This window comes from Phaeodactylum tricornutum, chromosome 12 (assembly GCF_000150955.2).
Source record: "Phaeodactylum tricornutum CCAP 1055/1 chromosome 12, whole genome shotgun sequence".
Taxonomy (NCBI): Eukaryota; Bacillariophyta; class Bacillariophyceae; order Surirellales; family Neidiaceae; genus Phaeodactylum; species Phaeodactylum tricornutum.
Window position 1 is genome coordinate 518867 of NC_011680.1, and position 18054 is coordinate 536920.

General features: G+C 47.6%; 8 protein-coding genes across 8 annotated transcripts; 3 read left to right on the forward strand and 5 right to left on the reverse strand.

Moving 5' to 3' along the window:
* Positions 1-1101: 1101 nt before the first annotated feature.
* Positions 1102-3220, reverse strand: PHATRDRAFT_47122 (predicted protein; the record flags this gene model as incomplete). The annotated part of the gene is made up of 2 exons (XM_002181357.1): positions 2246-3220; positions 1102-2184 (listed from the first exon to the last, which is right to left on the reverse strand). Exons 1-2 carry the CDS (start codon positions 3080-3082, stop codon positions 1102-1104), a joined length of 1920 nt encoding a protein of 639 aa, XP_002181393.1. The 5' UTR covers positions 3083-3220.
* Positions 3221-3686: 466 nt separating this feature from the next.
* On the reverse strand, positions 3687-4648 carry PHATRDRAFT_47123 (predicted protein; the record flags this gene model as incomplete). The annotated part of the gene is made up of 1 exon (XM_002181358.1): positions 3687-4648. Exon 1 carries the CDS (start codon positions 4560-4562, stop codon positions 3687-3689), a length of 876 nt encoding a protein of 291 aa, XP_002181394.1. The 5' UTR covers positions 4563-4648.
* Positions 4649-5044: 396 nt separating this feature from the next.
* On the forward strand, positions 5045-6277 carry PHATRDRAFT_37253 (predicted protein; the record flags this gene model as incomplete). Its single annotated transcript, XM_002181184.1, has 1 exon — positions 5045-6277. The coding sequence occupies one exon, from the start codon at positions 5045-5047 to the stop codon at positions 6275-6277; it is 1233 nt and encodes a 410-aa protein (XP_002181220.1).
* A 77-nt stretch (positions 6278-6354) lies between these two features.
* Positions 6355-7759, reverse strand: PHATRDRAFT_37254 (predicted protein; the record flags this gene model as incomplete). The annotated part of the gene is made up of 3 exons (XM_002181359.1): positions 6355-7353; positions 7481-7593; positions 7672-7759. 3 exons carry the CDS (start codon positions 7757-7759, stop codon positions 6355-6357), a joined length of 1200 nt encoding a protein of 399 aa, XP_002181395.1.
* A 756-nt stretch (positions 7760-8515) lies between these two features.
* On the reverse strand, positions 8516-9136 carry PHATRDRAFT_13777 (predicted protein; the record flags this gene model as incomplete). Its single annotated transcript, XM_002181360.1, has 1 exon — positions 8516-9136. A coding segment is annotated over one exon (621 nt), but the record flags the coding sequence as incomplete, so codon positions are not given.
* Positions 9137-11651: 2515 nt separating this feature from the next.
* On the forward strand, positions 11652-13314 carry PHATRDRAFT_47127 (predicted protein; the record flags this gene model as incomplete). The annotated part of the gene is made up of 2 exons (XM_002181185.1): positions 11652-13155; positions 13265-13314. 2 exons carry the CDS (start codon positions 11652-11654, stop codon positions 13312-13314), a joined length of 1554 nt encoding a protein of 517 aa, XP_002181221.1.
* Positions 13315-13606: 292 nt separating this feature from the next.
* Positions 13607-16714, reverse strand: PHATRDRAFT_37257 (predicted protein; the record flags this gene model as incomplete). Its single annotated transcript, XM_002181361.1, has 1 exon — positions 13607-16714. The coding sequence occupies one exon, from the start codon at positions 16712-16714 to the stop codon at positions 13607-13609; it is 3108 nt and encodes a 1035-aa protein (XP_002181397.1).
* An 804-nt stretch (positions 16715-17518) lies between these two features.
* On the forward strand, positions 17519-17996 carry PHATRDRAFT_7342 (predicted protein; the record flags this gene model as incomplete). The annotated part of the gene is made up of 3 exons (XM_002181186.1): positions 17519-17624; positions 17701-17830; positions 17915-17996. Coding segments are annotated over 3 exons (318 nt in total), but the record flags the coding sequence as incomplete, so codon positions are not given.
* Positions 17997-18054: the final 58 nt, after the last annotated feature.

Here is an 18054-nt window from a genome sequence, read left to right on the forward strand (position 1 = left end):
TGTTGGATTGGTTAAGTAACTGTGTGCATCGGAGAACACAAGAAATCCACGGTCACCTTTGACGTCGTAGCACTGTTGTTCCGGCATTCGAAACAGACGGCATTGCAAGAAGGTGTGGTCGAGGCGCTTCCTACTCACTGTCAATCACTCTGATAACTTAAGAGCTACACTTTGTCCTATCGCTGCTTCGTACACCATCCCAATTGAACTACATCAATCTTCCTACCGATCGAGAAACATAAACTATACTATGGTCCCTGCCACCGTTATCTACGCGTAGCTCCTGGATTGTGCCAGTAATATCACAGTTGTCTCCGATAACGCGCGAGTAATCTTACGTACGACATGCCCGTTGATGCACATCCCAAAATCAAGGCGACCCCAGGGGAAAAGGTGGCCTTCAAGATCATGTCGGTGGAGTAGTGCGATGGACTCTCACAAGAGAGACCAAGCTCCGAGAATGCGATGCAGGCTTTCGTTTTCATCTGGTGATCTACTTTCACGTCAAAGCACTACGAACGAATACCCTGCTTCTCGCAGAGGCGCTACCAGGTAAACTTCTCTTGAATTTATTCTTCTTCCACGTCTGAAGGAGCGTCTTGAGCAAATAAGCAAGTCTTCCGGAACGAGTTTCCAATTTTTTTAGAGAGACGCATATCTACATTTCTGTACTGACACTGAGACTGCCAATCTGCCTAGTCGAAAATAGGTGGGTATCCCTACAGCACAGTTTCAATACCGGACAAATGCTCTCTTGTAAACCTGCTCTTTTTGCAGCATGTCGTTTTCACGTTGAAATCGTCTACAGGAAAATTTTTACTGCATATTTGTTGTTGCATGAAAAAAATGAAATAACCTTTGGTTGTAAAAACTTTTTGCCTGCCTGTGAGTATCGCCTTGATTGTAGGATCCGAGCCGAAAACAGAATCAGCGCCGCAATAACGCAATCCTCAGATTCCTTTGATAACTCTTTTTGTACAATTGTAAGCAAAACGTTCTCTTTCACTAGAAAGCGGATCTGTTTGTTTTGCCGAAACTTCAAAACGAAGCTAATCCTGTTGAAATACAACGCTTTAGGAAAAGCCATCCTATGATGCTTCATTAAAGAACTTTCAATATGCACCGGTGAACAGGTATCTGGTTGAGACGACAGGCAATCTCTGTCTCCGTTTGTCCTTTAGTCGGTAGGACTGGCTCTTGTCTCCATCCCAATCCTAAGGCACGCTCGCCATTCATGCTAATCCAATTCTGCGTTCTTTGCGGCACTCGGCCTTTAAATGATTCCAATATTGGCCCTGAATCTAACATACGAAAACCAACCGAAGTGCAAGCGACGTTCTTCATGTGAATAGCAACATCTTCACAATTAGACTGCAGCAAAAGCTCTCCGGATGCATCGGAATCTGTTTTGCACAGCACTGTCTTCACTCTACGAAGCAAGGCCTCCGTCACCATGAAACCTTTTGATGGCGATACAGGCAATTGTGAATTCCCTTTTGAACAGAAAACATCTGCGTCTCCAAATTGAGAAGGAACTAGCCGATACGGAGTGGGAAACTGTACGAGAACCATTCGAACTGGTCCGGGGTAGCTCTCAACCATTTTCAGTAAGTTCTCTGCGTCGTCAACCATGAACACAACTTTTCTGTTGATCCCCCAACGATGCGAAATAGCAGTCGCATATCCTATAGCAACCGAGCTGAGATCGACACCCAAGAAATTACAAACGCTCCAATCGACTCCATCCGCTGATGTGGAATTCTCGGATGCCAAACCAAGAAGTGATATCCCCATGCCACAACCAACATCAATAACTAGAGGACGCAAGGGGTCTTCAAACATTTGCCCCCAGACTATGTCTGATGCAATGCCATTAATGTCAGTGTGAAAGTGTAGTTGATGTGAGGCCTTTTTGTGCTTCCAGTGTTTGGCCGCAGATCGAAGGAAAATTCGTTGCTTGCGCTGACGAGAAGAAAACTTCCAGATCATGAGGGCGCAATGATCGGAATGCAAATCAAAAAGGTGCAAGTGCATCGGCTCGATCGTACTTTCTATATTTACGTCTGCCCTTTTCTGAAGCGCAGTTTGCATTGCCACCTGAAACTTGTTGTCCCTTTTCACACCTGCCGCGGCCAATCGAGTCCCAATGGCTGCTAGATCCTTTGGCCTGCAAGATTGACGGTGCTGGGCGAGAAGTAAGAGCTAACATGAAGAGAAATAGAACTCGGATTTTTCTGACACTTACACCCCATTTTTCAACCTCTTTGGTGCATACTTCTGTTAACAAAGTGAACAATTCTTCATCAGTAGAGCCTGCCAAGGCGAACCAGAAGGCGGCGTCGGCGGCCTTACGACCAGCCAAATTCCTCTCGACACTAGTCCAGTCCAGCACGCTCTGTCTTGGCCTTTTATTAGAAATGAGGCTATCAAGCCAAGCTTTTGAAGTAGAGGCGTTCGGCTTCATGCTGCTTGATGGCCCAGGTAATATGGCTGGTTGGACTCGCTCCATAGAGCGCTGGATCTCGCTCCAGTGTCGGAGTTGCTGTTTGGCAGCTCGAACGAGAGAGATGAGCTCGTTCTCGAAATTCACTGAAATTTGACTTTCGGCTTTTGACACAGCCATTCCTAACGCAGTATGGGCTAAAGTCAACACACTTACACCTTGCTCAAGAAGTAGTGATCCGTCGACACTGTTCTCCAGTGAGCAGACCAACTTCCACTTCGATCCACCTCCTTCTGTTCTAGGAAAGTCTTGTATCACAACTTCGATATTGGCGGGAAACTTGTGGGTTGCGATTTCTCTCCGCAGAGCGTCGGCAACTTCAAAGTCCCCAATCCATCGCGCTGCGGCTCTTCGTTCGATGAGAAGGTTCATCTTTTCGATTTCTGATTGTTCCATTACAGTATCAGCATCCACCACCAACTCTTGGTGGCTCCGCCAAGGCAGACGGTGGTAAGGTAAAAGAGGCTTGCTGGACGGCCCCGAGCCTACGAATGCATCGCAAATTTGACTGTAGATGTAGTGGACAATCATCAAAATGAAGACTGTCATCGGGTAGCAACGTCGAATCAGTGGTCTCATGCTTCCTTTTAATGTGGGATCAAGTCAACAAAGCTCAGTCAATTTGACGCTCGTTACTTCTTCCTTTAGGCGAAAAACGCCAATACATCTAGACCCGCAATGAATGCTGCACACTTATATCATTTCCTTAAGAATTTAACCGAGGGAGCAGCTGTGACAAGGTCTGGAAGGGTAATAGATTGGTCCCAAACTCACTATACTGGTCATATACGTTGTCTATTAGAGCTAGTTGTCTCTTATCCTGACTGTCGTTCATTTTGGGAAGAGACATAAGAGCCGACATCAATACCTAAGGGACGACTTTATCCCAGACATTGGCTGTTCCACGGCTAGTAGATACGTATGTAGTTCGCTCAGTTAACAATCAGTAAACAGGTTCACAAATGTCTCCGCAGAGGAATTGCCTTGCCAACAATACAGAGTTTTCTCCGTTGTAAGCTGTCAGTGAGTAAAAACAGAAAAAGATTTTATATTTACAGTTAAGCGTTCTCGATAGCACGTCCACTGCTGTAGCATTGACAAAATGACAAAACAAATGTACGTGTGCTGGAAGTGCGCCTTTAGGAGAGGTCTCCATTATTGTTGCATGACCAAAGCTTTAATATCACAGAAGTTCCGGGTCTTCATCATCTCTTTCTGGCGACGAGGTAGGCTGAGGCCCTAGTTTGATGACAGAAGCGAACAACGTCAAATAGGTGTCATTGAAGGCTCCGACAATGTTGCCAGGTGCGATCTTGCAATCATCAAGAGTCTTATCGTCCAGCCGAATTTCTGTTGTGTACGGCAAAAGCGATTTCATACAAGGGAATTTCAAGGTATATAGTGGATTGCAATAATTTCGAAGCGAGTTCCCCAGAATCAATAAAGGCGTTGAAGTTTCAGAGTGAAGCTCGTCCCAGTTGGCTGACAAGACATTTTCGTAAAGTCTCGCCGGACAATGAGGCATGTAGAAAAGTGTCGGATTTCCTTCTATAGCCCGCCTTCCTCGATCGTTGTCTGCCAAAACCTCGACTTGCAACCGCTCCATCAAAAAGACTTGTTCAAAGTTAGTTGAACAGGGATCGTAAAAGTAGAGAGGTACCGAATAAGCACTTTTGCCTTGTAACTCCTGACGAAGACACAATACTTCTGCCAGCTGCCACAGAGAGGAGGAATAGTTTGTAGATGAGGTTCGAGAAAAGTTTCCGATACCGTAGCATATAATCTGCAGGCATGCTGGTGACGTGTCGGAATGAGCAAAAGAAGTGCCACATACATCGAAAATACGTTGATGAAATCTACTCGAAGCAAGAACACGTTGGCAATCGGAAAGTATGGAGAGCATCACTTTTTGATCGTGGACATAATCGTCTATTGATGAATTTGCGTAACGTGCATCTTTACTGGCTGCTGTCATAGGACGACGCCGTCGCCACCCAGCCCCCTTTCGCATAACACGCTTCTTGTCATCGCGAGAAACCGAGATCCATTCGTTCGACATTTCAGCTTTGAAATGTGTGCTAAATCAGTATTTGAGGTTCACCGACAGTGTTCGAACTGCCTGTGCACATCGGAGTTTCAGATGCATACGTGATCGTCACCATTTTACGGTTTGTTGTCGATTGTATGAAACGCTCTAGTGATTTTGTTCGTCTCCCACTCCGTTACGGCTTGCTTCCTGTAAATGCATGTGAAGTCATCAAGGCGCATTCCCTAACTTCCAGTTACGGGCTAGGGCTGGAGAGGATTGACAGTGATGAAGGCATTTCCGCCGACGGTCAGGCCTCGTTGCTTTCCCTCTCTTTTTGCGTGGCTGTGAACGTCTTGCGACGATCAGGTTTATTTGAAAGCGAAGAATCAAATTGCTTCTCTGTCCACCATTTTTTTAAAGGGTGCCAACGCTTTCCAAATCATTGACAGTCACTGTGAATTGCCAAGTGTCGAGAAGCGGAATTGATAATGGACTTATTAGCCAGCTTAAATATGGACGATCTGCCCGAGCAGCAGACTCGCACGATGCACTTGATTCGAGAGCATCCCGACTTCCAGCTTCATTTGGGTTTTGATGCGTGCTGTACGTGCGGCAAAGCTTTCTCATCTGCAGCATTTGCGATGACGTGTCCCGGATGTCATCGCGTCAAGTATTGCTCCGAATCATGTCGACAAAAGGATTCCGAAGCCATCTCGTTGACCAATCTTGCTGACGTAGGGCAGGAAGAGGAAATGGATAGCGCTATGGGACATTCATCTGTTATGTGTGCCTTGCTGAGATGTTGTCAGGACGACGAAGTTGTGAAAGATAACGAAAGTCCAACCGACATGGACAGAAAACGAGTACAGGCTGCGAGGGATCGAATTCAAAGTGAGCTAGAATCGTATCCCGCAACGCTGGCTAATGTCATCTCGGAAGGACCGTGTTATCAAAGCGTTCTCAGGCTGAAAGCATCAACAACCAAGACGTTGATCGTCCATGTGGTTGGAGCATCAGACGATGCCGAGCTCTGGGACTTATCGAAAGATGGGGGTTCAGACAATGTATTCGTCGCCTACACTGAGGCACTCTCAGATCTTGCGACAAGTCGTGGATTGGACGTTATTAAGCTTGTATTCGTTGGACCTGACTGTCCAGACACCAACGTCGATGTTCGCAAATCCTTCCAGTCTTTTGAAAATCCTAAAGCAATTTTTGGCGAGTTGCAGATTCAGACATTGAAAGGACTATATAATGAAGATAGATTGGATCAGCACGGCCTTCAAAAACCAGACATCGTCATTTTTTTCAATCCCGGGTTTACGGTTCCAGAATACAGTTGGAACGAAGCACTTGCTTCGATCGAAAAGGGGACGCCGTTTTTATCGACGACAAATACCGAGCTCGAAGGCGTTGCCGATTGTCAATATCTTATGGAACAGGACAAAATCGAAACCATTCCACCTGGGCTGGCTCATATTTTTGACCTGTGCAGTGAAGGAAACGAGGAGACTGACGATGAGGGTTCGCCCGGTACGGGGACAGCATTTTTTAGCGTCAACCCGTTCAGCGGCAGCAGGATTCGGCAGAGCGGGACTTTGGCAAACGACATTTTTGTCAAAAATCGGTGGATTCTGGGAGGGATTCTCAATAGTTTTGATCTTTCGAAAGCCAATTCGGACACTTCATCGAAAAGGCGTCGCGCTGCTTCGGACAGCAAATTCAACAATCCAGCTCTCATTTAGAGTTTCATTAGGTGTCGGATGGAATACCGCTTCAGTTGACACTATTTTCAATGGGCATCGGCGTCACCAACCAAGAGTTAGGCAATCGCCGTCATCACCATTCCCATAAACGACAAGAGTACGCAACAAGCAATATCACACACCGGCATGCAAGCAAAAGATCTGGTACCGTCTTGATTATCACTAGGTCGAGATGAATCACCCCGTACAGTCTCATCGCCGGTCTCTTTTGTAACACCAGACGCAGGGGTGCTGGTCCCGTTGGTGGTATTTCCTAATTCAGGGGTAGACTCCGGTCTCTTCGGAGAAGCGACACCTTCATCGGCCACTTTTTGTACACATTCGAAAACATCCGGAGGTGCAGTCGACATGATGCAGACGCTTTCTCTAATCCAATCATAGACATAACTAATCCGACTGTAAACTCCAGGATACACCGCACAACCCCTCCCCCAACTCACAATTCCAATTTGCACATCTGCTGCGGCAGTAGCACCTCTGGAAATGATTGGAAAGCCAGAATCGCCCCCACAAGCATCAACGCCCGGGGCCGTTGCGCAAAACATTTCTGGGAATATTTCGTCCTTGTACAGAGTCTTGTTCTGTACGACCGTTTGGCTACAAGCATCGTTTGATATTGCTTTGACATTGGCTTCTTGAAATGTATCCGGGAACAAAAAGCCATTGCCGTTTACGCGGACCGCCCCCCAGCCCACTATCGTCAAAGCTTGGCCGTCCGCAGGGAAGTCGCTGACTGGGTTTAATTGAACTGGATCTATGCCGTTGACAGAGATGTTCAGTTTGACCACAGCGAAGTCATAGCGAAACATGTCTTCGTCGAAATTAGGATGCTGAAGAGTTTCCATAGGTTCGAACACTTGGTACCTGTCGTCCACATCCTTAAAATTGTGTCGATCAACGTGAACGGTAGAATAGCCATCGCAGTGCGCTGCTGTCAGCACAATATCTGGAGCAATTAAGGATCCTCCGCACTGGTGGTTATCACTTGGCAATTGCAGAGTAATCTGCGCGTATTTGTACCGTCCGTCGGTTGCGGTCTCGCCTCCGACGATCCTCTCCACAGACCGTAAATTAGTCTTGCGGTGTGAATTCGAAGGAGTGAATAGTTGGCAACAGGTGAGCGTCTCGCTCTCGCATGTATTTGTTGCACCTACAGAGTCCATACCCTTTGAAAACACTTACATTTTTTAACGACTCTACCAGCTTCAGACGAAGTCCGGAAGCTCCGGAAGCCATTGAGGGTGCAGCAAAATTCGACGCCATCGTTGGAACAAGGCCCAAAGCGAAAAGGCCGACTTTGAACCTTGAATGCATTGCTTTCCCACTACTTATGAATTTCGCATAATTAACATCAGTCAGTTTGACTAACTCACCTGGTCGGCAGTACTCGAAAAATTCATCATCTCCTGACGGTAAATCTACTTGCCTGAAAACTGCGTCTTCGTTGACGGGAAGAATCATCTTTTGGTCATCTGGTTATTCACATTATCCTACTAGCTAGCTACTAGAGAGTCTAGATGCAGGTGTTGACTGACTGTGTCGATGATTGCATACAGAAACCATGTGTAGCAGGTCTCACTGTCATTTGGACGAAACCCAGGGAAGACGATAAGTGGAGGTTGTTTCACTATATGTAAACAAAAAGCATTAGCTCTCCTTTCCTTAAATAGATGAGAAGAATAGGCGTTGGGGCGTTATTTCGAAGTAAAGGCACTCATGTTCAAAATCTACATGCAAAGCTTCGTCCGAGTAGTGCAGGTCTGGTCTTTTCCTGGATCACTTGGCGCCAGCATAACGATCAACTTTATTTCAATATGTCATCACGAAGTCGAAAAGGGTTGAGTTGGTATAGCTGCTGAATGGGGATTTCCTTCCAGCTCACGGAGTGATGGAGGCAAAAGCACTAAGAGCAAGCATTGCATCTTTCTAGCTAGCTTTTTATCACTAACTACAGTGCTTTGGCATGTTCTGGTGCATCATGTGGTAGCCGACGCATACCTGTAGATAATTCACAGAGACTACTTCAGCTTCAGCCGCCGATCCGTCTATCTCTCTTCTCGGTGTTGACAAGAAAAGTATACTACTCTTTCTCTGTCAAAAATTAGCTCATGTCAGCGTATAGGTTTCCAACTCTATGATCTTTTCACAAGCAAAATCATACACCCGAGGGAAGAGACGAAGTAGAGTACATACAGAATTTGTTCATTGTGCCGACAACTAATTCTTTAAATGATTGTCGAACCATTGTTTTATGTTCACCCAATGGTCTGCTTCTGCTTTTACGCCCGCTATTGCATGGTCGTTGCCATCGTATGTAAGAAGCTTTGTAGGAACGCCCTTTGATCGGAGCGAGTGATACCATTCCAAGCCTTGAGACGGTGGTACTCGTAGGTCTTGCATTCCTAGAGCCACCAGCGTTGGAGTTTGAACTCTATCGACGTGGCGAATTGGACTCTTGTCCCACATCATTCGAATACTGGTACTCGTAGGTGGCATGTACTCTCTCCAATTGTAAGATCCTATGGCTTCCACGTAGCACCAATCCGGAATATCGGTGGATGTGACCATGGAGGGAATATTGACAACGGGATTTCTCATAGCAGCTGCTTTGAAAAGGTTCGGGTATTGTGAGGTACAGTGGCCGGTCAAAAAACCTCCGTGGCTGCCTCCGCAGATCCCAATACGTTCGGCATCAACTATGCCCGACTCCTGTACTTTCAATGTAGCTGCTATAACATCCTTCACATCTAATTCTCCAATTCTAGTCGGGAGGGACTCTATCGAATCCTGTCCAAATCCCGTGGACCCTCGGTAGTTGACCATCAAAATCGCATAACCTCCGTGACCACACAGGTAGGCGTAACTCGGTAGAAAAGAGGTGGACGAACACGAGTGTGGGCCTCCGTGTGGTACAACAATCAGAGGCGGCTTGGGATATTGTTCCGCGTCTGGCAACAACAGAACACTCTGAATAGGAATAGTCAGGCCCACACCATTCACTTTGGGGGGATCTGTTTGATGAATCTCGCATGAAAAGTCAAGTCTGGGGAAATTTAGAATTGCAGAAAAGCTTGTCCCAGCGATCGGTTCCATTTGGATACTTGATTGTACCTTCATCGTTGAAGCCAGGTTGTTCGATTGCAAGTCCGTTCCCGAAACGTAAAGTATACTCGTAGGTTCGTTGAGCAGCTTCCTGGACAAGATCGCCCCACCATCTGATGTGGTACATAGCAGCTCGTCGCTGGAAATGGGATTCCCACAGGGGAGTAAGTCAACGCGTCCAGTTGAAATGTCAACACGCACGACCTTGACACAACTCCCCCATTGGGTATTGATCAATAGGTGAGTGCCCGATACGAAGCAATTCTCAGGTAGCTGTTGCAGGAATAGCCCTGGAAAAGACAATCCGGCCACGTCTCCATTCGCCTTTGTCGGTTGTTCTTTGCCGGGGTCACCGACAAAGGCAACGATCACGCTGTGACTATCAGGCACAACCCTACCTTGCTTCCAGCTCACACCGTGCAACTCCAAGCATCCCGAATGGGTGTCAAATCCATCCTTGCTAGATAAGAATACCAGTGATGTGCCGTCGCTGGCGTTTGCAGGTGGAGGCGCAAATTGAGGAGATCGACTGATGCGATGGTCGGGTGTCAAGCAGGTAAAGGGTTCGTCCGATACCTCCGAATCATCACTTTCCGACAAGGTTGACAACCGTTTCCACAATTGTGTAATAGGCGACAAATAAAGTTTGCTCGGTCGTTGTTGGCAATACACGAGTCCCAGTCGACGGGGCATGTAGCCGCCTCCACCGGCATCCCATCCGACGTACACGATGGCCGACGAATCGGGAGCAAAGACAGGTTGTCCGAAAGTGTATCCTCCTAGCGTGCTGCCGTTGTCTTTCTGACCGGGAACATTTTCCACACGACCGACCTTGCCGGTCTCGATGGCGACGCAAAAGAGATCCAACAAGGCTGACTGGGAATGATATTTTTCGCCCCATTTTTCGGTTTGACCGTAGCCTAGCGTGTACTGTCCCCCGCGTTGTTCTGGTGGAGACTCGGGTGATTGATCCACCCGCGTTGTTTCGAAAAAGCTCACGGGTTTGACGGGCGGTGGTCGTTCGGCTATGTACACCAGCGCTGTTTCTTGCGCGTTCCAAACGGGACGGCCAAAGCCACCACCGCCGCCATCGTTCACAATACTACCGTGCAGAGATGTGTCGAAAACAATCCGTCGTTCCAAGCGAGCGTGCTGCCATATTTCCAAGACTTGTCGTTGCGATCGTTTCGTGGTGTCGTCGGCGATTGCTTCTTTGCGAAAGATGGCGGTGCGGTTACCGGATGGGGATGGCAAACGCACAGTCACATCATCGTGAAGTTCGGTTGGCGGGATAGGGATGCTGGTAGAGTCGTCGCCATCCATCGCCAGCGTCAGGGGCAAGTGATAGAGGAAACCCCGACGTTTGTTTTGATCAATGTCCCGCACGGAGCGGATCACGGTCAGTACGTGATTCTTGCGGTTGTTGTCCGTTCGGCAGTGCGCATCGGAAAGGTCCACCGCGGCCGCAACGAACTCGTGGTAGGCCCGGGCATCCCGGTCCGCACACAGAGACGCACTATCTTTGCTATTCTCCTTGCAACCGGTGCTCGCGTCGGTAGCAAGGGACGACATGCCGGCAGCGACTACTGTCGTGGCTCTCCGTCGTCCGTCGACGGTCCCCAACGAATGCGTCTCCGTCGCGAAACGAAACGACGTTGTCTCACTGATAGTCGCGATCGACCACAGTAAAACCAAAAGACGCGACGAGTTCCAGCGTCTACAGGTACCGCGATTGGTGACCGGTGCGCGCATGGAAACTGCCAAACAACAAGAGTGTTGCAGGCTTCTGCCGGAGCGGATTGTTTCCCAAGTAACAGAAAACCTCTATCGCACAGCAGCTGTAAGTGTGCATGGTACCGACCGTATCGTTCCTCGTTCGCGATCCCAGAATTAGTACACTCGCCATTATCTGTCAATCAATGGAACTATAAGCAACCTCCAATTCTGGTGAAGTGACTCCTGATGACAGACAGACTGACCGACAGACAAGAGCTGCCCTGCCCTATTCCGACCGATCGTGAACAGTTTCGATTTTCTTGTACGATTGACGAAACAGTCGACCAAGAGAAAACTTCGATGTGGGAATATCCCTCCCAAAACCTTGGTCTTCCCAATTGTCTCCAGCATACCGACCAATCCATCGTCGCCAAACACCGTCTCGCAACTTAATGTGTGGGATAATTCCCTGCCGGTCGCAAGCGTCTCTACCATGAAAGAAGCCGTCGTGTTCCTGTTGGACTCGTCGCCGTCCATGAATCGGCCGTATCCGCGTGCGACGAACACTCGTGATACGGCGTCCAACACCACTACCACCCGACTCGATTGCGCGAAACAAATCGTGACCACCATGGTCAGTGATCTCATGTTACAGTCATCTGCCAACGAAGTCTGCGTCATTGTATTGAAAACCCGGGAAACATCTCACCACAAGTTAGCAGCAGCTGGATGTGACCTGGACGAAGAACAAATGGATGCATCCGTGCCGTTCCCCAACTTGACCGACCTCACCAACCACGGGGTCACGAAACCATCGGCAGACTTGCTGCGGAAAATTCAAAACGTGCAATCGGTATCGGAGCAAGAGGCCTCCGCCTTACGCGGTGACGTGTGCGACGGTCTCATTCTCGCCGCCGACGCCCTGTACGAGCGCACGCACGGCAAAAAATACCAGCGCCAGATTGTCATTCTCACGGATGCCGAACACGATATCGTCGTGGAAAATTCACAAACTTTGCTGGTCGTGGATGCCTTGCGTGCCATGGACTGTCGATTGCAGGTGGTCGGCTTTGATTTTCTGTTGTCGGCATCGTACGAACAACCCATGGAGGCGTCATCGCTGTCTCTGAATACAAACGCCCCAAAGCCGGCCAAGACGGAACCGGACACTGTGTCCACCAAACGATTAAAAAAGAGTACCGATTACGACAGCTCTGAAACGGAAGACGAGGACGGCTTCGCGACTTGTACTCAAAAGACCGAACTCGACCGTAATGATCCCGGGCAAATTCTGTATTCCACCAAGGAAGATCGTGAACAACTCCTGTCCAGTCTGGCGGAAAAGACGGGTGGGGACGTCATGGCGGTTTCCACCTTGCGACAAATCCTCCAAGTTGACAAGGGTAGAAGCCTCAAGAAAGCCACGAAACGAAAAATCGAGTTACGCATCGCTCCAGGCATTGTCCTACCTGTCCGGTCCCTCAAAATGCTCAGTAAAGAAACTACATTGGGAATGAAAAAGACAGCCGTCATAGGGACCAATAAGAGCGATACATATTCAACTGCAGGCAACGACAAAGCCGAGATGGACGACGTAAGGAACGTGTACATGTTTGTTGATCCAGATCACAAGGACGATGTAGTGGAGCCACAGGAAACCATAAAGGCTGTCAGGTACGGATCCGATTTGATTCCTATGAGCAGCTATGATTACGAAGGGTTGAAGAGTTCCGCCAATTACATTCCATATCTAGAAATATTGGGATACACATCTCGTGCAGCAATTCCACTGGTAGCCCTTATCGGACCTCCTTACGCTCTTTCTGGAAGCGATTCACGCAAAGCCTGTGCCGCGATTTCAGCACTTGCCAAAAGCCTGGAGCAGCTCGACAGAGTAGCTATTTGCACCTATATGAAAACCAAAGGCGGTGATCCTATTCTCGGTGGTCTATTTCCACTGTCCGAACCACAGTTCAAGCACGCAGCCCGCCTCATGTTTCTGCAGCTACCCTTCGCTGGCGATATGAAACAACTTGGAGGTTCTGTACTTTCGGAGGACTTTATTAAGCCAGGCATAGACCATGATAAAGACGCTGTGTGCGACGACTTAGTGGAGAATCTAATGCTGGCACCTGACACTATACAAAGTGGTCAGGTCCGAAGTTCGTTTTGGCGCTCCTGGAACCAAACCAAAGTGAAACGCGTTCTAAATCCGTCTGCACCTATTGTACCAATCCGGACCTTTGATGCTGCGGATCCAATGACTACGCCAGCCTTCATTCTGGATCGATCCAAACCAATATGCGAACGATTTCGCACACGATTTGCGCTTTCAGAAGTCAACAAAAAAGATTCCTCAACGAATAAGACGGCAAAGAATGCGCGTCAAGTGCTAACGTACAAGGACTTTCTGGATAGCTAGAAACACTAATTGATAAATGCTGGGAACAAAAAAGGATCAGCCTGTCATCAATAGTTGAAAAACGTGGACTATCCTTCAAACGAGTCTACCTCTTGATCACTATCGTCTCCATAGGCTACTTCCCAGAAATCGTCAGCCTCAGTGACATCGTTTTGGTTTCTCAATCTAAGCGTGCCCCCTGGTGTCAGTCTCGCGTTCATGTCTACTTCGTGATCGTAGACAGTTTCTTGGATTGCGCGACTTCCTTTCAAAGCTTGAGACTTGGTCTGTTTCATCCTTTTACCTTTGTCCTTTCTGGATCGTACTATGGCGCGCCTCATATTCTGGACGTATGATTTGTAGCCGGCCTTGGGTCGGATGTCAACATGTCTTGCGATCAAATCATCCTCGCCGGAATCTGTTCCTTCGGCACAACGTTTGTTGAATTTAATTGCACTTCCAAGATCCATTCCTGATAGGTTCGCATAGCGACTGCACCTTGTGTCATCTACAACATGTGCCTTTCGTAGATGGGGTCGCAGTGGAGTAGACTGAAAGAGATCATCTTCAAAATTGTTATCCATCGAAGCTGCTTTGCTCTTTCGTTCCCTGATTGGTACAGGTGGCTCGTGAAGAGAAAAGAATTTTTCGCGGCATTCGTGTGCTGTCTTTAGGCCAACACTGTCGGCAATGTCATGCCAAAATGTCTGTGAAGTAGGCTCAGCCGATCGGTGAGCCCTTTGTAGTAGACAAACACGTGTTTCATCCCACCCGTCGTTGAAGTCTTGCATTGTTGTCTTGTTCCTCAACGAACCTTCAAGAGGTCTCCCAGGTGGTCGCAAGGAGACAAGTTGAGCTTCGAACGTCTCTCCGACATGATTCACGCTCGTTTTTCGATTTTGTCGAGAAAGTGTCCCAGGTGAAGGAGAAGCACTGAGTTCTACGTTATCAGCTGCCAAATGTGGCTCTTTATGCACCGCTGAAGATGAAGAGATGAAGCCCGCACTCTCGATATCTTTAATCGGTACCCGCAAATGTTTTTGCGGTCCATTTTTCCTGCTCAGCCGACAAACTCTTGAAGGGATCGTGAGACCAGCTCCTTTTCTCTCCCGTTTCACCTCGGGGACGGTCTGTTTCGGACCAGCAAAGGAAAGGCCACAGCCGTTCGACTTTTCTACATTATTACTATCGCTCACTGACATGCTTGCTCTGCTAGGCAGCATTCTTTTCTTTCTCATTCTACCTTGTAACTCAGACGGGGTAGCAAAAACTCCGAGACGTTTTGTTTGAACCCTGCAACGGGCAGAGCGTCGTTCAATACGAACGGGAGATCCGTTTGATAATGGTGCGTAATTTTCGTCCATGTCGCTACTAATGTGGTTTTTGATGTCCCGACTTTGTAACCCTTTAGGAGAACTTTGCTGCTTGTCGAAATCTGTCTGTGATCGAAAACTAGATGATTTTATAAAGGCATCTTGGTCGCATGGGCACGTAAAATCGCCGCTAGCCATGACGCGTTGGTGAAAGCTCTCAGCCCTTGGGTAATTCTCCGTGGCGGAGCCGAGCGATGCCAGATCACGAGTGTCCTCGTCAGCATTCAAGCTAGCAAGTGAAATGCATTCTACTGACTCATTTTGCTTTGGGGCGGCGGCGAAGTCGAGTTCAACTTCTCCAATAACGATCTCCTTCCTTGAATTTATCTCACTAGAAGCAATTTTTTCTCGATTGGAGAGGGGGTTGCTGTTTTCGTTTGATAAGACCGGTATGTCGAATCGCTCGGCTTGAAGAATGCGACCATTGTAGCTTGACTTTCCGTTCAATCGTTTAGCTTCCAAACTTTTATTCATAACTCCAGTGTCCTGCTTTTCTTCAGCGAAGCGAGTCCCCTTGTCAGCCACTTTCAAACGCTCGATTCGGTGATTCCTACGATTTCCGTTTTCTACTACTCCCGGTGACTTTATCGAACAGGGCCAGATTGTTGTATCTCTTAAGACTTTATCTGGCGCTGTGTCTTTCACTTCAACACAGTGAGGATCGGAAAGGCCACGACCCTGTGTCCATGTCGGACTCGAATCAGCAATCGGCGAAATGGTCTCCAGCGGATCACTACTTGGGATTTTTATTCCCAAAAGATGTTGATCTGAAAACACGGTAGCTTCGATAGTAGTAGCTGCCTTGCGTTGATCTGATTGTGAAAATGGGGTCGGCGTGTGAATATTAGTAATTGCCTTCCGGGAAGGTTTTAACGATCGCAAATATTGGGGCTTCGATGAATCACATTGAACAGGGAGATTTTTTCTTGCAGCTTTCTGATTTCGCCGACGGCTAATTGTGTTTTCGGTCGCAAAATCGACGAGTCCATTGATCAGAGGAATTTCAGAGCTCTTTCCTCCATCCTCAAGGTGGGCATGAGCCTTGCCTTTTTTTGAAGCAAATCCCTTTTCTGCAGACTCTTCAACAAAAGTCCCGAGCCCTTTCAACAGTATCTTTGTTGAGTCGTCATTAGTTTTTGAGCTTCCGCGAGGATAACGATGAGGCAGCAAAAAGAACTTCGAGCGACTTGTTTTATCCACGAAAGCAAGAACGCCTCCTTCTAATGGTACCGGTTTCCCCTTTTTCTGCGCCTGCGACATTGCTGGAAAGTTGCCAAGCGAACAATGGTTGAGTCGCTTTTCGGTCCCATCCGATGGCTTCTTCCGCTTTGCTTTTTTAAGACTTGGGTCAGTGGAAACACAGTATTGTTTACATATAGAGGCATCATTGTTTGTGCGGCAACTGGGAACTCCCCTGAATGAATGATTTTTTAATTTCGTCACTTCCTCGTAGTCCCTGCTTGATTCTAGAAGTCCCGAGCTTGTCACATTCCCTCGACGTTCCTTCGCCATCCTATTCAACGAGAGGCTCGACAGAGAAAGCAACATCTCGCCTTCCGATGTGATGGACGGCTTTCTAGATACAGCTGGACTTCCAAGGGTCGCTAAAGTGTCATGGACTTTCAGACGCAGAGAATGATGCATCGGGGTGCGTTTCGAAGGTTTGTCTCGATTGGGGTCCAACGCCATAAGAACCGAGGTCTCGTCCTTAGCACGTTTCTTTCTACGATTCGCTTTCACCCCCAAAGATTCACTTGTACAGGGAAGTGAGGGCCCCGAAGAGGGATATGATGAGAAGAGAACTTTCCGAACTAAATCATTCATAGCAAAGGTAAAGGCTCTTTTCGAGCAGCGACTTGCGAGGTTCTAGAAACACCGATGATTGCAAACGGACGGTTGGAGGAAATTGCAGTAGTGTGAATAAAAGTTATGCGCTGATCTTCCTAAGAAACGGAAGGGTCTGGAATCTACTTGGAATTTGGTTTGACAAGAATCTCATGGTCGACGAAAGAAGAAATTGATGCAAAAACATGAACTTAAACAGGCGACCGGCGCTCATCTATAACGGTCTATACTTAATTTTAAGACATATGACTATACCACTTTGCTATTTTTGAATACCGATCTAAAAATTAATTGTTTAAAAATTGTATGAGTCGACAGAAATCAGTCTGTCGCTGTTGGGGCTCAAATGTCTACCAGAGGACTCTGACAGTTAGTACCGCCATTGTTCATTAAGGGAACTGAGGATCCAATCTTTCATTCCGTCATATGATGACGTAGGAAAGCAAGCAAACTCTGGCTCACTGTGAAAAACAACCAAAAATAACTTTCTCCTTTCTTTCTGTCATCACCATAACGAATGCGCAGACTTTTTTGCTAATGTAGAACCGCGCAATCTCGAAGCAATGATTCGACCGAGCCTCTTTACAGTTTGCAGGAGAAGCTTGGGAATCCACACTCCTCTCTTACAAAAGAGTCTTTTCCCAAATTCAGTTCAGTGTTCCCGTGTCACGCTTCCAGAAATCCGTCTGTATTCCAACAGCGGTATGTTCCCTCCAATTCTTATGGTCTGTGAGGGCTATTACTCACTCCCTTCTTTCGGTAGGAACTCTTTTAGCTGGGACTGTCCCGATCGTTTTTATCGAAGCTGATGGCACGGAGCGGGAAGTAAATGCTGAGATCGGCAAGAACTTGCTCGATGTAGCTCACGACAACAACGTGGAGTTGGAAGGTATGGTATGTTGTCGCTGCCGCATAGAGGGTGTTCACATAGTCCCACACAAACTTCTCTACGCGATGCTTTTTAGGAGCTTGTGGCGGCGAGCTTGCTTGCTCAACATGTCACTTGATTTTTGAGCCTCAGATTTACGCCATGTTACCTGAAAAGGAAGATGACGAAGACGATATGTTGGACTTGGCGTTCGAAGTGACTGAAACGTGAGTTCAATTTTTGGATGGCCTAAAATGCTGCAATTTTAAGTTTTTGTTCATATGTAATGGCTTGCTCTTGATTCTATTCAGGTCGAGGCTTGGATGCCAAATAATTGTACAGGAGGAGTTTGCAGGCACAAAGGTAAGCGTTGGACAGAGCTTTAAGGATATGCACCAACATAAGGCTTTGCATCCAGTAGTCTTATTGTGGTCAATTTTGTGATATTCTA